This window comes from Bombyx mori, chromosome 26 (assembly GCF_030269925.1).
Source record: "Bombyx mori chromosome 26, ASM3026992v2".
NCBI classification, from domain to species: domain Eukaryota; kingdom Metazoa; phylum Arthropoda; class Insecta; order Lepidoptera; family Bombycidae; genus Bombyx; species Bombyx mori.
In genome coordinates this window covers 3,467,775-3,488,016 of record NC_085132.1, presented here as the reverse complement: position 1 = coordinate 3,488,016, position 20,242 = coordinate 3,467,775, and the positions used below count along the sequence as shown (strand labels likewise).

Here is a 20,242-nt window from a genome sequence, read left to right as displayed (position 1 = left end):
ATGACAATAATCGCTTTTGCATTGATTCTTTTATTTTTAATTATTTCTGATTGCTATAGACGTCAGACCCTGGTGAGTGAAGAGAGGTCATCAATCACGAGCGCCTGCGATGCCAAGCGGCTGCTTTCATGGAGTCACGACTTCTTGAGGCCATCTTTGTAGATGATTCGTTTAAAGAAATCTGATTTTATCGTAAATTAAATTGGATCATAGAAATTGCTTCAAGTCGTAGACAAAATGAAAACACTTTTATGGCTTAGTCACGTTTTTTATTGTTGTTATGTTATTTCGGACGTTTCGAATACTTACCAGCTTTACAGAGAGAGAGAGGGGAAGAGAGAGAGAGAGAGAGGGAGAGAGAGAGAGAGAGAGAGGGGAAGAGAGAGAGAGGGGAAGAGAGAGAGAGGGGGAGAGAGAGAGAGAGAGAGGGGAAGAGAGAGAGACAGGGGGAGAGAGATAGATAGATTAAAAAACAGTTAACAACCAGATAAGTACTACAGATAGTTATACAGTTACTGGTATCCATAAACCTGGAAATCGTAATATGGGGCCGGATGGCGGTGCGAGATTTGTTCCCAGTTATTGTTATTCCATTATGAACATTACAAAATATAATTGTTGAGGCTTGTTGAGGGTTCAATTTATGAAAACCTTAATTAAAAATTTCAAGGTGCTCACTCACGGGGTCACCGCTTTAGCGGTTATATTGGTAGTGGTGAGAGTGAATAATGGTTAGGGGCGTTATCGGAAGTGAGAAAATTATAATAACTACTGGTCCCGCAGTAGTCGAAATTCGACTATAATTAATTGAAATTATAAGTTTGAAATTTATTATGGTTGTCAGAGACTATTTATTATACTTCTATAATCACAGATTTCCCCAAGACTACACTATAGACAAATAATAGTAAAGATAAACAATATTAACCTTTTTTCAATTTGACCACAGACTTTTAGCATTAACTATAGTTTGACAATAATCAAAGAGTATATATAAATATGTGTGTGTGTCAAATACATGGCAGTGTGTGTAATGTTTTCTTTATTGATTTAATGTAACTTTTATGCATTATTTTAAAAAAAATATTAGCATTATGCACTCCTTCTCTATATTCTCTATAAGTTTGGGAAATTTCATACTCTTCCGTCCGCGCAATTTTCGTAAAAAGGGGTATAAAGTTTTTGCTTCACGTATTAATATATAGATTAAATAACACAACTGGTTTATTCCTAGCGTTTATTTGCGACTGAACTTAAAAAGTAAAAAGCAACGGAGCTTGCGGGCGCAGCCGCAGGTTACGACTACACACAATTTTATTTACATAATAACCTGCGTCCCTACAGGTAACTTAACCTAAATCTTAGATGACAGATGAGTTGGTGGTCTCACATACCCACTCGTGTCTAGGGATTGGTTGCTTTAGACGTGATAACGATAAATCGATGAACACCCGCTGCACGCACGAAAAAGTGTCACGTTCCACTTGAGCCTGAGTGTGCGAGCGAGAGCGCGAAGCAAGCGATAGAGAGGCACGCTCAGCCCAAGCGTTGGCTTGTGACACGTGCAGTTCGAATAGTTCTGCTACTGACGTTATCTCGTAAAACTATCATCCGTAAACAGACTTTACAGACAAACAATGTTTTTTAAAGACCGCTAATGTCTACCGAAGGGGCGTTCATTACAGACCCGAATGTACGAAGTACGAAATGTACTTATATATGAGCGCAGTGATTCTAGATTCGAGACAGCTGGCGTCCTAAACAGGGCTAATGATATAAATAGTACGTCAGGAATGTCAAATAAATATCCTAATGCAATCTGGATAAACTATAAAATAAATATACGTAAATCATAAAGAAAACGAAAAGTATATTTGTTTTTTATTTATTATTTTCCCACATCACAAAACAATATAAATTTAACTGGCATTCCTTATAATAATTTTGGTTTATTAAAATTAATGTATAATTAACTAAAATTTAACAGCATTTTACAATCAAGGTTATAGTATTTTTTAGTGTACTTCACCACTGTTTTTATTATAAAAAAACACATTACTATAATGTATTCTTTTCTATAAATAAGTACAAATATAAACAGAATGATCTTGCTAAAAAACTATACTAAAATAAGCTATTATTTACAGCGACCCGGAAAAGTTCTTATATAACACACTGCTTAATCTAATTGTGATGACAAAACATCATTGGAATATTTCTCTAAACTTAAATTCAACTTAATTTTTATTGTACATACATGTTTTTATTTTACCAAAAATGCATTTAATATGCGGTCCTAATTAAAAATTTTATAAGTGAAATTCAATACAATTAGAGAAGTTATTGCTGTATGTCGTATCAATTTGAAAGCCATTTTGTATTATCTATTGTTAACAAAAATTACCTACCTACGTTAAGTTTTCTTATATTTCAATCGTAACAATATCAAGCCTAAAGTGATGAATATCCACAGAAATGTGACTAAGAAGCCGTTATAAACTGTAGAGTCGGTGATAGAAGCTCCCTTCTCGAACATATCTCGAAGGGAATTCGATGGTATCGTAAATGGTAGGGCCAGCGCGAAGTATCGTAGCCCCCCAGACATGCCTTCTAGGGGCCATAATATTCCTGAAAAATATCAAAAAAAAGGCATTTAAATTTCATACAATTATAATTCGTTTTATTTTTATGAAGCTATTTATTTATCTATACTAATATTATAAAGGAAAGATTTGTTTGTTTGTTTGTATTGAATAGGCTCCGAAACTACTGAACCGTTTTGAAAAATTCTTTCACTGCTTGGAAGCTACACTACACCCGCGTGACACAGGCTATAATATTTTTGGAAAAAAAATAGGGATCCTTAATAAAGCTCCAATAATGTAACCCAAGGTGTAAAAAAAATTATAGTTATGCCGCAATAAGTGTTCTTTTATTTTTAAAAATAAAACAACGTCGTTGAAATTTTTGTTAATGACCCGAGCGGAGCCGGAGCGGGCCGATAGTCTATATATATAAAAATGAATTGCTGTTCGTTAGTCTCGCTAAAACTCGAGAACGGCTGGACCGATATGGCTAATTTTGGTCTTGAATTATTTGTGGAAGTCCAGAGAAGGTTTAAAAGATAAATAAATATGAAAATGCTCGGAATTAAATAAAAATAACAATTTTGCTTTTCCTTTGATGTGTCCCCCGTCGGACGGATTTCTTTTATTTGTTTTAAGTTTATTTAATACAAAAGTTTAGGTCTTTTATTTATCGATTGAGGCACTACGAAGTCTGCCGGGTCAGCTAGTTTATAATAAAAAAGAAATTTATAATTCAGACGCACCGCAGAGTAGTATCATAGGATAGAAACTTCCAGTGGCAACGAAGAACGCCATCGTGTGACTGGTGCAGTAGACTGACAGAAGGAACCCGTAGCACATCCCCGACAGACCCTGGAGGAACAGGAGGATCCCGCACGTGATATTGGAACCCCTAGACGGTATACCGTAACCAGCGAACGCTAACACCATCATCTCGATTGTCTGAAAATTAATAATTTGTCGTCACTATTAGCTACTTATTTGGTTAACTGAATTGTTACGGTCATTGAAACCGGAATATTCATGTTTAAACACATATTTCTGAGTATAAAAAGTATAAAAGATTTAACACTAAACATACCGTAACCGTCGAAGTCAATCGTGAGCATTTGTCAAGTACGTATTTCATTAGAAAAATTGGTACCCGCCTGCGGGAATCGAACACCGGTGCATCGCTACATACGAACGCACCGGACGTCTTATCATTTAGGCCGCGACGACTTCAAGTGTAATTTTGGCCTTGGTTGGCTCAGTTGGCGTACCTGCACCACTATGACGACGGACTGCAGCGCGATGTGCACGTTGAGCATCTCGCGCGGCCGCACGCCCGCCACGGCGCTGCGCTCCCACACGCCCTCCAGCCGGTCGCCGATCATCAGCGTCGACGTCACCACGCTCGGCAGGAAGAATATTATCCTTCGAGGGAAACAGACAGTCACGAACTTGGACAGCACCAGCGACACGCGGACCCGTGCGACTTTATGTATGACAGCATCGTACACTATCGCCATGTCAATAACCATCGCGCTCCAAGCAATTAGCTGACAAACTTAGTGGGTAAGAGTATGGTAATGCTTAAAGATGAGTCGTCTATTATCAAAGGTGGCAATCTGTGCATTTGGACAAAAAAATGTTATTAATATGTCAATACAGATTGATTTGAATATAATCGTCTCCTTCAAAGAATACGGTTCAAAACCTGCATTAAATAAAGTATTAACTTAACCTGTTATTTATCTAAGATGTCGTTCAGAAGAGTTTTGTGACTGCCAATGGAATACAAAGTCAATAATTCGTTTTTCTGATTTACCAATAATTGTCCAAAAGTCACATTGCCGGCTTTGATAATAGTCGACTCAGATAATTGAAGTGAAACTTCTTTAGAATCTTCGTGATTTCAAACTCGATGAAACGAAAAAATAAGTCCATAGAGACACAAACACACTGACAATATAAACGATTTAATAGATCACAATTAAACTTACGTGATCAAGATGCCGGGAGCCATGTATCCAACCATTTCCGGCTCCTTCTTACCGTAGATCGGATCGTGGAAGTTGACCGGAATCTACAAACATAATAATTGAATTTCGAATGTAATAGTCAAAAACCGGAAATGCACAAGGCACGTCGGGTGTAACTGCAGGATCGGTGACGGCAAAACTAAACTTCGCTACGTTTGCCGCTTGCGCTGTTCCAACTGGATAGGTACCTTGAGTTAACTTTTACGCCATCGAGAACGTTTAAAAACTCGCACTAAGCACACAGTACAGGGCTAGCCGCCCGTCTGATGAAAAGCAATCACCGTTGCTCGGAGACATAGTCAAGTCACTAGAGTTATAAGCGTTATAATTTTTTTAATAGATAGTTTTTTGGGTATTGTTAACAGCTGTGTGGTGTCATTATGTAATTCATAGGAGAATGAGATTCGATGTAAAGCTCCACCGTCCGGTGGTAACCTGGAGTACACCTCAACTCTTCAAGTCAACCCTGATACCGAACCCCTATTCCTGTCGCGATTCTCGGAGGGGCAGCCTTTGAACTGTAAAACTGAGACTTAGAACTCATATCTCAAAATCCGAACCGGTACGGCATTTTTGTTGTTGATGTCCATGGGCTCAAGTGAACACTTAACACCAATGAGCCGTGACCTTGTGCACCAGTCTAAGCAATAAAAAGAAATAAAAGAACAGTAACTTAGTGGATGGAATGAAGTCGTTTACCTGTATGATGTTTTCGGGTCTGTCGCAAGCTCTCATCACGCGCTTTGTGAAGCTCTCGTAAGCTTTGTGTAGCTGCTGCTTTATGAAATATGATATTTGGTGATCTGCGGCGGAACAAACGTTATTACCCAATTAATAATTTCCCTAATAAATTTGTATCTTAACTTAACATTTTGTAAAAATACGTTAAATGCTAGTTTTAGTAGGTACGCATATCGTTCGTCTTTCACGTGTTTTTGGACATAATTAAAACTACTTTAACTGTTCCATCTGCCATTATATTATTTCGGACGCTTCGAATACTCTACAGTTCTCGTGGTAAGAATAAGAAATATAAGAATAATAATATAATACTAGAGGTCCCGCAGTAGCCGAAATTCGACTATAATTAATTGGAATTGTAAGTTTGTACACTATTATGATTGTATATTATACTTCTATAATCAGAAACTTCGCCAAGCCTACACTATAACAAATATGAACAAAGACAAACACTATTTAAATCTCAATCTCATATAAACAGACGTCAAGAACAAAATTTTGGCAATAAATAGTATGCATGCGTGTGTGCGTCAAATACATGGTATGTAGTCTGTGTAATGTTTTCTTTATTGATTTAATGTATCTTTTATGCATTATTTAAAAAAAAGATTAGCATTGTGCACTTCTTCTCTATATTCTCTATAAGTGTGGAAAATTTCATACTCCTCCGTCCGCGCAATTTTCGTAAAAAGGGGTACAAAGTTTTTGCTTCACGTATTAATATATAGATATTATAATAAGAAACGAGAATTTTTTTTATACTTGTTTTGCTACATACAAACATCAGGTAACTTTTACGCTATCGAGAACGTTAAAAAACTCGCACTAAGCACACTGAAGCTAATAGAAGAGTGTTAAAAACAACAGCCGCGTTCGGACAGAAGGAAACGTCCACACTCACTGGTCATGTCGAGCCAGACCCTGATGTTGCTCTCGGCGAGCGTGCGGTCCGCGACTTCTCCCTCAGCGACCCGCAACCCGAGTGCCTCACTGAAGTTCTGAGCGAAGTGGAGGGCGGCGTAGAGCTTGCCAGTTGCCACGGCGCTTTTCGCCTCCTCAGTACTGTTATACACCGTCTGCAAAGATACTTGACTGACTCCGTTGCGTAGTCATCCCCATATTGAGCAAGCATTCGTGTCAAGATTATTTGCTTTATTTTTTTATAAGGGATTTTATGACTTGGTAACTAAGTCCTTTAGGTCATGTCCTATTTTAATTTATACTAGTGGTAGTAGTCGAAATTCGACTACAATTAATTGAAATTATAATCTTTTACACTATTATGATTATATTTTCAAAGACTATTTATTATACTTGTATAACCACAGATTTCTCCTATACTACACATTAGAGAAATATTGATAAAGACAAACAATATTTAATCTATTCTCAATTTGACCACAGACTTTAAGCAATAAGAAAAGATTGACATTAAAGAAATAGTATGCATGCGTGTTGTGTCAAATACATGGTAGTGTGTGTAATGTTTTTATTTATTGATTTAATGTACATATTTTTTAGGCATAATTTAAAGAAACATTAACATTCTGCACTTCTTCTCTATATTCTCTATAAGTGTGGGAATTTTCATACTCCTCCGTCCGCGCAATTTTCGTAAAAAGGGGTACAAACTTTTTGTTTCATGTATTAATATATAGATCCTTATTTTTATGAAAAATGATAATATGGAGTGAAATGAAATGAAGAAATGATGATTAATTTGAGACATTAATCAATTGGGATGAAATTAAATGAAATGAGATGAGATGATATGATATGGGATGAAATATAATCTCAGTCAATTGGTGGTCATTTACTGAGATTTTTTCAGTGAACTTTTTGGAGGATCCCGAGAAGTTATGTTCAGCGGTTTTGTTTCATTTTCCCACATTTATGCACTTTCACAGATATTAAACAGTTAATAAACCACCGTTATTACACATTTGAACCTGAAGAAACACTAAACAGACAAAATAAAACAAATCACACAACTTCACTGGTTTTACTGGTGGTAGGACATCTTGTGAGTCCGCGCGGGTAGGTACCACCACCCTGCCTGTTTCTGCCGTGAAGCAGTAATGCATTTCGGTTTGAAGGGCGGGGCAGTCGTTGTAACTATACTGAGACCTTAGAACTTATATCTCAAGCTGGGTGGCGCATTTACATTGTAGATGGGAGGATGAGCTCGTCCTCCTCCCATCTAAGCAATAAAAAAAATACTCCTCGCGTTCCCGCCAAAAAGTCCTGTCAAGATTGTTTGCTCTGCGTTTGTTTTTGTTCGTTGTCGCATCACACGTGTCAGAGCAGTCAAGCGGTCATCGTTCAGTGCTGTGGGTAGATTTTTATGCGCCTCACGAGTAATCGCAAGTTCTCCCGGTCTGTGTTTTTGTTTTTTTTTTTGCTAAGATGGGTGGACGAGCTCACAGTCCACCTGGTGTTAAGTGGTTACTGGAACCCGTAGACATCTACAACGTAAATGCGCCACCCACCTTGAGATATAAGTTCTAAGGTCTCAGTATAGTTACAACGGCTGCCCCACCATTCAAACCGAAACGCATTACTGCTTCACGGCAGAAATACGCATGGTGGTGATACCTACCCGTGCGGACTCACAAGAGGTCCTACCACCAGTAAGAAAAGCCTGGAACACTGTAACCGCCGTCATCACTGTATTCCTCTGTAACTGCTTACCTGAACCAATTCCTTGTTCTCCATTTCTTCTAGGAACCAGCAGCCCAGCATGTACAGTTCACACGTGCCGTCCTTTAACAACTTTGTCGTTTGTAAGTCACTTCTCCTACAGATATCTAAGCCAACTGAAAGAAAAGACGTTGGCATTATTCGTTGCGCGTTTTTTCATGTGCTTCATTTTTGTACTAATTTGATTATATAGAATTATGGGTTTATAAGAACATAGTTTTTTTTAATCTTTATACATATACTAACTAGCTTTTGCTCGCGACTTTGTCCGCGTGGAATAGTTCACAAGTAATGCTTTATTTTAGAACAAATTTGGCTAGCATAAAAAACGTTATATTGAGCCAACCTTAATATATAAACATATGCTGTTACGGACTTTTTTTTAGACATTGTAAAGGGAAACAATTCTGTCATACATTACTATAGCGAAACTTGAACCGTTTCTCTAGCGCACGCAGCGGAAGTTCTCAAAAGGGAAAAAAAACCTCTACAAGTTCTCTGTCTACAAGGGCAATAAAAAAAAGACTTTGACCTTTAGCCCAAGACGGCTGACAGCCCTGAAATGGTACTTTGTTAGCTGTTAATTAAAAGAAAAAACAATTAGGGTACCCACACGGCGAGAAGACCGCCTCTTCATTGACGACTGCGATCTGGAGGTCCCTCGGGTCGTGTCCCACCGCCAGGAAGAACGCGACCACCTCGATTATAGGAAACAGTATAGAGAATATTAGGCCCCTGGAATAAAAACGAAATAACTGTAAATAAAAACTGAAATAAAACTATAGCATTTTCTTTAATTTTCGTGAGGGCTCCGGGTTATCAGCTATCTCCATTTGACCGAATCCAACGTAGGGCATCTCGGATTGTCGACGATCCTGTACTTGCCGATCGGCTAGATCCTTTGGCACTGCGTAGGGATCTATCTTCTCTATGCATACTTTACAGAATTTACAATGGGGAGTGTTCCGAGGAGTTGTTCAGTTTAATAGAAGCCGCTGATTTTCGCAACCGATCGTCTCGCCGGAACTATCATCCGCACCATCTGTATGGTTGGCGTTCCACTACAATGCGTTTTAAAAACAGTTTTCTGCCACGCACAGTAAATCTCTGGAATTCGTTGCCATCAGCGGTCTTCCCCAGCAACTGCGACATTGGGTTATTCAAGAAAAGAGCATATTCTTATCTGAACGGTAGGCAACGCACTGGCGTAAACGCTGGTGACCGTGGGCGGCGGTGAATCACTTACCATCAGGTGACCCGTCTTGCTCGTTTGCCTCCTAGTTGTTATAAAAAAAAAAAAAGTTTCGGATATTTTTCAATTTCCTAGTTAACTTCGTCATTGAATTCGCGAACTAAAAGTGGAATTAATAAATAAAAGTTTTTTTTTCTTTTTGGTTTTTTCTTGTTTTCCTTTTGCGCCGGCTTCAAGATATGGAATTGTATTTTCGAGTCGTTAAAGTCGAAAATTAAACGCACGTTTGTTAGTTTTATTATTTTATTATTGAATCGCGTTTCAGCACGAAGACAATCCGATGTTGTCACAAGTGTTACCAGCTCATAAATTAAAGTAAAAAACATCAGTTGTTTTCATACGATACGTATTGTTACAAATATTAGGTACACGAAAGTATATAAGTTAAAGAATAAAAAAGACAGATAAATGGATGGCTGTTTTACTATAAAACGGAGTCTTACTACACATTTCTATAGGATCCGGTAACCATTTAAAACCAGGTGATTCATGCGCTTGGTTCTACCCATTTAAGCAATTACAGAAAAAGAAAAAAAAAACAACCGTTGTCATTGTATATATATCGTCTATAACTTACCCAGGATGTCTACAGAATTGTTGTATGCACTTAATAAATACGGCTTTGTATCTGGACCTTGACAAATTTCTGCTCCTTATCGACTTTTCTTTCTTTGTTAAAACCTGTAATAAATTGCATTCATTTAAAAAATAACTGAAAATAGACATGCTTTAACAGAAACCGACTTCAAATAAAAAGATATTCCAAAACAAATTAATATACACTAAAAATAATAATCATCGAAATCTGTTGGCGTGATATTGAGTTATTGAGTTATTCATCTATTTGTCGCGCACGTACTTAATGCAAATTTAAGACTTATATGGTTTTCTCATGGATACCATTATCAGAACTGGACTAAATTGTAATGGGACCACACGGGAAGCGTCAGCTTTTTCGATTCACCCAGTCAAATTTATGAGGTAACAAACATAAAAAAACACAGTCGAATTGAGAACCTCCTTCTTTTTTGAAGTCGGTTAAAAAGTCACAGTCATACATTGTTTTAGATAGTCCAAGAAAATGCTTTGTCGATGGTGGTTGTTTGGACAAATGTTGTATAGGAAATGGTAGCTATAGGGTTGTGTTGTTCAAGTCCCTTTTTTCCTACCTAAGCTGGGCAACATAGGGGATTATGTCAGCGTAACCGGGCGAGAAGGTGAGCTCACGGGGCTCTAACCTGAGGACGTTGCTAACACTAGCCCTAGCTAGAGCAGTACTTCGCAGAATCTACCACCGGATCGGAAACGCGACCCATTGAGAAGATCCGGCGAGAAGCTCAGTGGGCTGTGTCTGTGGGTCGTCGACGGACCATGCTACCATTTTATCTCTTAATAGTGACTTTTTTATTTTTTATATTGCCCTTGTAGGCAGACGAGCATACGGCCCACCTGATGGTGAGTGGTTAGCGTCGCCCATGGACTTCAGCCATGCCAGGGGCAGAGCCAAGCCGCTACCTAGGTAGGTGATACAACTCCGACTTGGATATCAGACTCACGTCTTAATGTGGGTGGCAGATGCATGTTGTGACGTCAGCTGTAGTTACCACTTAAGACCTGTGTCTTACAGCAATAATCATACATGAGGTTAAAGTCTCATCGATTTGTTTGAGTCCGTGTTGATTCACGCCGCGTCAACACCGTTCTAGGCACACGGTACATTCGCTTAGCATCGTTCAGTAAGCAATAGAATTTCTCACATCAGTGCTCCCGTTCACGGCATTGAAGGTTTCCCTTGACTCGTACACGCTCTCGATCTGTCTGCTTTCCGGGATCACGTCCGGAGACACTGTCGGTGCTGGAAATTAGGAGCACCGAATTAGGATTAGCTTAATAAATCAATGTAGATACCAAAAAAATGCCAATGACTTTTTTCCTTTTGGGCCAAGTCTCGAAACGTTTACATAATGTTCTGTTTTTTCGTTTAAGTATTCCGGTATATATATTTGCTCGTGTAGGCAGACGAGCATACGGCCCACCTGATGGTGAGTGGTTACCGTCGCCCACGGACTTCAGTAATGCCAGCGGCAGAGCCAAGCCGCTGCCTACCGCATCTACATTATGCATCTACATCTATCATCGCACCTATTATATCAAAGTAAATTATTATATTGCATGCCCTTGATGCGTGTGCGAACTATCAAGTCAATCGGGTGTTTTGAAAGCGGTGAATATTATTACGTTTAAAGATTACTGTTACAAACATACTCACATACTTACATAGATACACACATGCACATATACGAGTGAATACATACACACATACCAAACGAATTAAGGCGTGTCGAAAAATTCACACTAACATTATTAACTATCAATTGTACTCTTACTTACTTACTCTTACTCTTTTTAATGCTCAGAGCATAGGTAAACTCATAGCAAGCTCGGATAGTGAGCGGTTACCGGAGTCTACGGAAAGTACAGGATGAATTTTCGGTAGGCAGCGGCTTGGCTGTGCCCCTGGCTTTGCTGAAGTCCATGGGCGACGGTAACCACTCACCATCAGGTGGGCCGTATGCTCGTCTGCCTACTAGGGCAATAAAAAATAAATAAAGAATGCCATCATTCATTAACGCCTAAGAACGAAGGAAAAGCTGTATGCTGACTGTTTCATAGCAGAAATATGCAGACTGACGTTACATATCTATGCGGCTTATTAACATAAGCCCAAGCAGTTGTTACTTACAAAAACCCAAATAAGTAGCTAAAATTGTATCTTCATTGGTTTTGAAGTACTGGTTAGAATATTAATAGGTACATGAGCAGATAGCTACATAGTGGATATTCATATTATACTTACGGGGTCTTCGTTGTGGAATTTCATATTGAGCTAAGGCAAGCTTAAGAAAGGCCTCCTCAAGGGTATTGCACTCGAACTTTCTCAGAATTTCATCTGGAGAATCTTCCGCCAGCAACTGTCCATCTCGCAGTAAGCCTATCTGTGAAGAGCGTCTTATTAGCCGTCAATAACAGTTGACAATACGTAATATTTATTTTTATTAATAGTCTCGATCTTGGATCGGGTAATATTCTAAATTAATTTTACAAGTTTTTCAAGGATGCATTTCATGAAAAAAAAATATAGTTTAAAAAAACTAACAAAATACGCTTTTATAGAAAATTCAACTAAAAAATAGAAAATAAATTTGAATTCAAAATATTGTAAGAAAAAATGATATTATTATTTATTTTTCATTCTTTAGTTGAATTTAATTTTTTTTGTTTTAATATTGAGTTGTCATCGGTCCTTAATAAGTATACAAAATTTCGAGTTAATCCGACGTTTTGAAGGGGGTCAAAATCATGTTCAAAGATGATTACGTTACATACATACGCATGTCTGAAGCTAATATAAGCGTATTAGAAGAGGTAAAACGCAAATCCATGGCCACGTATGACGTCAAACATAGATCAAATACCACCGGTATATTATATGAAAATGCGAACCTAACTGAAGATGATAATCTTCACGTACAACGTCTATGATAAAAGAATTATATTGTGTCATCACAGTCGGTTACTCTTGGCAGAGTCGGTTACTCGTGGTCATGTGGAATTTTTGTTTATTAAAGCCTTTACAGGTGTTTTCCATAGTTTGCGAACTGAGGCTAGGCGCACGAATTCGTTAAGTTGGGTTTTAGTAAGGTCTTTCACCCGATCAGTCAGCGCATGGGGTCCACGAGACCTTTTACCATTGACCCTCCTACCCTGAACAACAAGTTCTACCAACACGTTATATTGTGTAACAAATATAAAAAAACGCACAATAAATTTTCATGATTGCTGGTCTTAGGGTCCAGTGTGGCTGTACGGATAGGTACAAGCGTCCTGGCTGTTTCTATCGCGAAGCAGACATGTGCTCCAGTTTAGAGGATGTGAGATCTATCGTAAAATACAGTTGAGAATTTGAACTTATATTGTAGTAAGGTGGGTTGGGGTGGTGAGTAAATGCAAAGGGAATAATGTTATGGTCCGGAACTTTACTGGCGGTAGGACGACTTGCCAGTCTGCACGGGCAGGTACCACCACCCTGCCGTGAAGCAGTAATGCGTTTCGGCTTAAAAGGTGGTGCAGCTGTTGTACTGGTATGACTTAGACCTTAGAACTCTTGTCTCGAGGTGAGTGGCGACATTTAAGATGTAGTTCTCTATGGGCTCCGGTAACCAATTATCATCAGGTGGGCAACTCGTCCACCCATATAAGCAATAAAAAAAACTTGTAAATATGCAAATATCTTGCGTTCTATGATAGCTACCGCCACCAGTACCCTTGTTCACGTTAAGATGTCTGTGGACCATACGAACCACTAGCTGGATGAAGAGCGCGTCTAAATTCATCTAGCAGCAAAGTATAGAACAAAACAAAATATACAGTTCAAAATATAATAGCAAAAACAAACAATGTTTTTTTTTGTTTTTATCTAAAAGAGTAACCATTCCTGTATAATTAATTATAATTCGAATAAGTAACTCTAACAAACAGAGTGCTTTGTATTTATCTTTTTTTTACAACAATAAAGACAGCACTCAAACAGTAATTCAATTATTATACAAAAACATAGGAACATTTCAATGTTTATTCCGTATCATAAATTTCACGTATATAATTAAACTTTGAAACTGTTTTAATATATAAGTATGTACAAATGAATATCAAGGCGTGAATTCACACACAGCTGAGTTAATTCACAGAAACAATGTCGGTCCAGTGTACTAACATATACGTACGTTATGACATATAATTTATCACCAAGTTCCAAGATTCAACAACACGTAATGTAAAAAAATATAACGATACAAAACCTGAAGCGGTCAGCATTTACATTTTTTAACACAATTAACATTTTTTTTTAATGCTTAGGCCTAGGTCGCACTACGGTTAAGCCCAAGCGGTTTAAAGCCGTGTGAGTTTATGAAATAGAAAAACGAATACAAGCAGCCGCCGGTGGTAGGACCTCTTGGGAGTCTGCACGGGTAGGTACCACCACCCCGCCTATTTCCGCCGTGAAGCAGTAATGCGTTTCGGTACGAAGGGTGGGGTGGCCGTTGTAACTATATTGAGACCTTAGAACTTATATCTCGAGGTGGATGGCGCATTTACGTTGTAGATGTCTATGGGCTCCAGTGACCACTTAACATCAGGTGGGCTGTGAGCTCGTCCACCCATCTAAGCAATAAAAAAAAACCTAATCTGAGCTTGCGAAGGAGTGATGAATGCGAACTATACTTCTCATATGACCTTGAGATATCTCATCGCTATGTTTGGAACTAAAAATATAAATGTTAACATTATATAACCCTAGTCTGTCCGTAGTCTGTATACAGTCTAAGTTATCACACAGTTTTAATGTTTCAACTACAATAATTTATTATTTTTATCTATTTCTGCCGTCAGTTTAACGACACTTTAGTTTTTAAAATTTAATTTTGCTAATTCATTTTCCTGTACATTTTCGTTATGTTGTTGTATCAAGGTACAATAAAGTATTTTGTATTGTTTTGTTATGCAATTAGTCAACTTGATTAAGGGATATGCAAATTGGAAAATTTTTAATTACGAAAACGCTCTCATAATTACTATAAACAGCGTTTCATAGAAGTAATTGTAGATGAGTTGCTGCAATGCGGCCTTGGGAAATGCATTCATTATCCGTCTAGGTTTTCTATTCGAGACAATTTCGTCATTGTTAGGAAACGTGTTCTCACACTATGAGCACTACTGTCATTTTGTTCGTACTTGAATTCGTCTCGACGAGCTAGAGAAACTTAGGTTCCGCGTTATGTCTTTTTTGCCTCATTGAGCTAGCTACACTACCGTAATTATGTTGAATAATAAATTAAACTTTTTAGCGATAAGACCGCCAATTGTATTATACTTTTTTGTATTTAATGTTTCGCACTGTTTATTTGTTTTTTAGTGTACAATAAAGAATACTCTCTCTCTCTCTAAGCTTTTATTGACGATTCTTAATAAAACTTCTTTTACTGTTTTCTTTCTTTTTCTTCTCAGTCCTTTCCTTATTGTTCAGATACTTTACTCTTCCTTATTCTTCTCACGGTTTCTCTCCACCTATTCATATACTTTGCCTGGTGAAGAGCTTCGTTGGCCGGTATTTCCAGGTGCTAAGTAACCAGGTCAAACCACCGCTTTATGATTCGTGATCACGAGCGACTGATAACTATTCCGAGAGATTTAACGGGTCATGTCGAATCAGACTTAGAATTTTCTCTCGTCACTGATGCCTCGGAAACAATTACGGAATACCTACATTATATTATATTCGAGAAAATTATAATAACTATCTTTAACTAAGACATTGACACCAAACGTGCGTTCCGGTTTGAAGGGAACCTCATCTATATATTAATACGTGAAGCAAAAACTTTGTATCCCTTTTTACGAAAATTGCGCGGACGGAGGAGTATGAAATTTTTCACACTTATAGAGAATATAGAGAAGAAGTGCACAATGCTAATATTTTTTTTAAATAATGCATAAAAGATGCATTAAATCAATAAAGAAAACATTACACACACTACATACCATGTATTTGACGCACACACGCATGCATACTATTTATTGTCAAACTTTTGTTCTTGACGTCTGTGGTCAAATTGAGGATAGATGAAATATTGTTTGTCTTTGTTAATATTTTTTTATAGAGTAGCCTTGGCGAAATTTGTGATTATAGAAGTATAAAATACAATCATAATAGTGTACAAACTTACAATTCCGATTAATTATAGTCGAATTTCGACTACTGCGGGACCTCTAGTTTCTCAAAATGAGTGAGGGCATTCACGTTCTGATTCTTTGAGCTCCGATAAAAGCTCGTTCACCTAACTGAGCATTAAAAGTATTTATATTATAGAACACAAGATATTGGAATCCTGCTAACGACTTAAGATTCCATATTGTTGAGTAATTTCACCCGCTCAAAACAAGGTCTTCCTTTTGTCGTTGAACCCTAAACATATAAATCAATTGGGATTACTTCATCTTAATTACTATTTGTGCAACAAAGCCGTCTTTGAATTAAGAGGAAAAACAAATTACACGCTATTTATGCCCGTTCTGCAGTATGATCGGCGACGCGTACATTGTTTTCTACCAGCGCTAAGTAGTAGCTTGGCCTTAAGCTCTGTTTAATAAGTAGAAATCGGTAAACGAAGCAGAAATTTCTTGTAGTTATCGGTTGCTTCATATTTACAATACGTACTTAATATTTTTAATGCGAAATCGTGTTTGTTTGTTCAATATTTCTTAGCTATTCAACTGAACCTCATGATTCTATATACCAGCGGTCGGAGAACCGGGGTATATTACCCCAGATAGGGTAAAATGGGGGGGGGGGGGGGGTAAAAATGAAACCTTTCTGAGTAAAAAGTATATATTGAAGTGAAATTTCTTTAGAATCGTTGTGATTTCAAACTCGATGAAACGAAAAGAAAAAATTTTTTTTTTTTTTTTCAAAGTTATCATAGGGTCTATAATATGAAAGATGCTAAAAAGAAGCGATTTCGTTTTTTTTTTGTTCTTCGCCATTGGGTAATATCAACTTACACAAAATTATTTTGAGGTAATAATTAAAAAAGTTCCCCGACCGCTGCTATATACCTTGTCAATGACACAGTCAGGAACATGAGGTACACTTCAATAAAAAAAAGTACTAATCTTCAACGATGTTTTTTCTTCACTATGAGTGCGAGTAAAAAAGCCACGTGAAAAATCTAGTGTTCTATAATACGAAAACATCTGACAGTCGCGTCTGCGACATTCAAAATATCAGGTTTCTTGTTAAGCTTTATTTTTAGACTTGACGAGATGGTTTATTTTATATCTATTTATCTCTGTATTTCTTTGCAGCAACAAAACCAACCGGTTCTAAGTCCCGTTTTAATTTGCCAAAGTTCTATTGAGGATGTCTGGTCAGAATTCCCAAAAATGCTATGGTCATAAATGAAAGATTAATAGCTAATGCGAAACGAAATTCGTAGAATTTTAGAACTAGTTTAGTTATTATTTTATTGTAAAATAAAACCTGTATCTGTTGTCTAATTGTATCCTTATATCCATTTACATATTCAGATATTCTTTATCTATTTTTTTAAATATTATATATTTTTTTATTGATGTACCTGATTGTACCTACATAATCTCTTGAAGTCGGTTTTCAATATATGTACTTTTTAACGATATACAGTGCATCCTATGCAAATAAATAAGTAAAACAAATATTAATGTGTTCTCGTAAGACTTGAAGTCGTCGTGGCCTAAAGGATAAGACATCCGGTGCATTCGTATCGAGCGATGCACCGGTGTTCGAATCCTGCTAGCGGGTACCAATTTTTGTAATGAAATAAGTACTTGACAAATGTTCACGATTGACTTCCACGGTGAAAGAATAACATCGTGTAATAAAAATCAAACCCGCAAAATTATAATTTGCCCAATTAGTGGTGGTAGGACCTCTTGTGAGTCCGCGCGGGTAGGTACCACGGCTCTGCCTATTTCTGCCGTAATGCGGCAATGCGTTTCGGCTTGAAGAGTGGCGCAGTCGTAACTATACTGAGATCTTAGAACTTGTATCTCAAGGTGGGTGGCGAATTTCCTTTGTAGATGTCTATGGGCTCCGGTAATCACTTAACACCAGGTGGGCTGTGAGCGCGTCTACCCATCTAAGCATTTAAAAAAAATACTATTATTGTATACATATCAGTACAACCGTCTTATTTCGAATACACCTTGCACATAAGATTATTTGCGCCTGAAAAAACGGCACGTCATTTTGATTGACCGAGAGGGCTGGTGGTCTTGGCGCCGACGACCGCCGGTCCGGCGTCCCGAGGGGGAGGATGATGGGAGAGATGTGCTCCGCACTAAGCTCTTCACTCTCCCCCCTTTGCCCTTTCATGAGTTCTGTCTCATTAAAGGCTCGGACGTGGGTTGTTGAGCGACAGGAGGTTTTAGTCGGTTCGTCTCCGACATGCCCCGCCCTCCATACCCAGTGGAGGGTGGGAGTCTAGCGATTTCCTCCAGACCAAAAAAAAACGCCATTTTGATGTCCGCATGCGGGCACTCCCTTACCTTGTGCGCTTGTTTTGTTTCATCGATATAGTGCGTTGTGATGATAACCGTGGTCCCCTGCTGTGCGACATCAGTCAGGAACTTCCAGATTCTGCAAATCAAATAACAATATAATTTGATGTTCTTTCGCGGTCACGACACAAAGATTTAAAGACCGCAGAGTGGCATAGGCTTAATCTCATGAAAAGGCGATTTAGGAAGTACACATGCAAACACACGTCAATTTTTTTATCATCTATAATAAAACGGTTCTAGGGTCGTCTTCAATTTTTCGGCCAAAAAGTCACGATTTTCCATTTTTTTGTATTTAGGCGTGATCTGAATAAAAAAGTCTTCATCACAATCAAGTCAATCACTCATTTATTGATAGTATTATATAATATTCATTTATATTTTTCATATTACGCATGTTATAAAGCCAACACGGATAACAATAATTTAAATAGGAATTTTTTTTAAAAGCTTAGAAATCGTACTTCTTTTGTTTTTAATAATGTTATTATATACTGATTAAATAAAATTGCCGAATTACAACACGCATTACTGGAATAGCAAAAAAAGTTGAATTTTAATTTCGAACCAGTGATACGAATGAGATTAGGGGTAGTTTTTAATGTACTAGAGGTCCTGCAGTAGTCGAAATTCGACTATAATTAATTGGAATTGTAAGTTTGTACACTATTATGATTGTATTTTATACTTCTATAATCACAAATTTCGCCAAGACTACACTATAAAAAATATTAACAAAGGCAAACAATATTTAATCTATTCTCAATTTGACAACAGACGCCAAGAACAAAAGTTTGACAATAAATAGTATGCATATTGCATGCGTGTGTGCGTCAAATGCATGGTATGAAGTGTGTGTAATGTTTTATTTATTGATTTAATGTATCTTTTATGCATTATTTAATAAAAATATTAGCATTGTGCACTTCTTCTCTATATTCTCTATAAGTGTGGAAAATTTCGTACTCCTCCGTCCGCGCAATTTTCGTAAAAAAGGATACAAAGTTTTTGGTTCACGTATTAATATTTTTAATGTATAACTCCTAATTTAACAGTGTTTACGAATATATAATCGTAGGACCACGTGCCTGTTGTCATGACAACAAATTTACTGTACTTATAATTACGGTAACATTAAGGTTATGAGAATTAAATCTAATAACTCGCTTTTGATCCGAAATTTGAAAACGACCCTCTAAAGGCAAAATAAGACAGGTCAAGCGCTTGACGGAAGGCACTAAGTGACCATCCATCAAAGTATCGGTCTACTAGTGCTTGTAGCTATCAGACAAATTGGATTTTCTGTGGATACCGGGAAATGGCAACGCTAAGCGTCAAGTACTTTACTGGTGGTAGGACGTCTTGTCTGTCCGCACGGGTAAGTACCACCACCCTGCCTATTTCTGCCGTGAAGCAGTAACGCGTTTCGGTTTGAAGGGTGGGGCAGCTGTTGTACTGTAAAATCTAAGATACCTTAGAACTTATATCTCAAGGTAGGTGGCGGCATTTACGTTGTAGACGTCTATGGGTTCCGGTAATCATTTAACATCAGGTGGGCCGTGAGATTTTCTACCCAACTAAGCAATAAAAAATAAATAAATAAAAACATATTTGCAAACCGTACCACTATCAACTGAGAAGAATTAGTATTAGGAAAAACAACAAACAATAAAAATTCAAATAGCACGTCTATCAATTAAATACGTCGTGGTTAACGAACAATAGACTCATTCAATGTTCTTACACGACACGATCACGCGATGTTTTTACACCGTACGATT

The 20,242-nt window shown here is 37.6% G+C and overlaps 1 protein-coding gene across 1 annotated transcript in view; it reads right to left on the bottom strand.

Annotated features, from left to right (window-relative positions):
• Positions 1–1,869: 1,869 nt before the first annotated feature.
• LOC101737884 (ABC transporter G family member 20) overlaps positions 1,870–20,242 on the bottom strand; it is a 60,331-nt gene continuing 41,958 nt past the window's right edge. Inside the window, exons 5-16 of the mRNA XM_012696254.4 lie at positions 18,450–18,540; positions 12,163–12,301; positions 11,063–11,160; positions 9,883–9,986; positions 8,667–8,788; positions 8,045–8,169; positions 6,255–6,429; positions 5,312–5,415; positions 4,574–4,656; positions 3,851–4,004; positions 3,332–3,530; positions 1,870–2,628 (exon numbers count right to left, since the gene is read on the bottom strand). Coding sequence (XP_012551708.2) covers positions 2,414–2,628; positions 3,332–3,530; positions 3,851–4,004; positions 4,574–4,656; positions 5,312–5,415; positions 6,255–6,429; positions 8,045–8,169; positions 8,667–8,788; positions 9,883–9,986; positions 11,063–11,160; positions 12,163–12,301; positions 18,450–18,540 — 1,609 coding nt within the window. The 3' untranslated portion in view covers positions 1,870–2,413. The remainder of the gene's footprint in view (positions 2,629–3,331; positions 3,531–3,850; positions 4,005–4,573; positions 4,657–5,311; positions 5,416–6,254; positions 6,430–8,044; positions 8,170–8,666; positions 8,789–9,882; positions 9,987–11,062; positions 11,161–12,162; positions 12,302–18,449; positions 18,541–20,242) is intronic.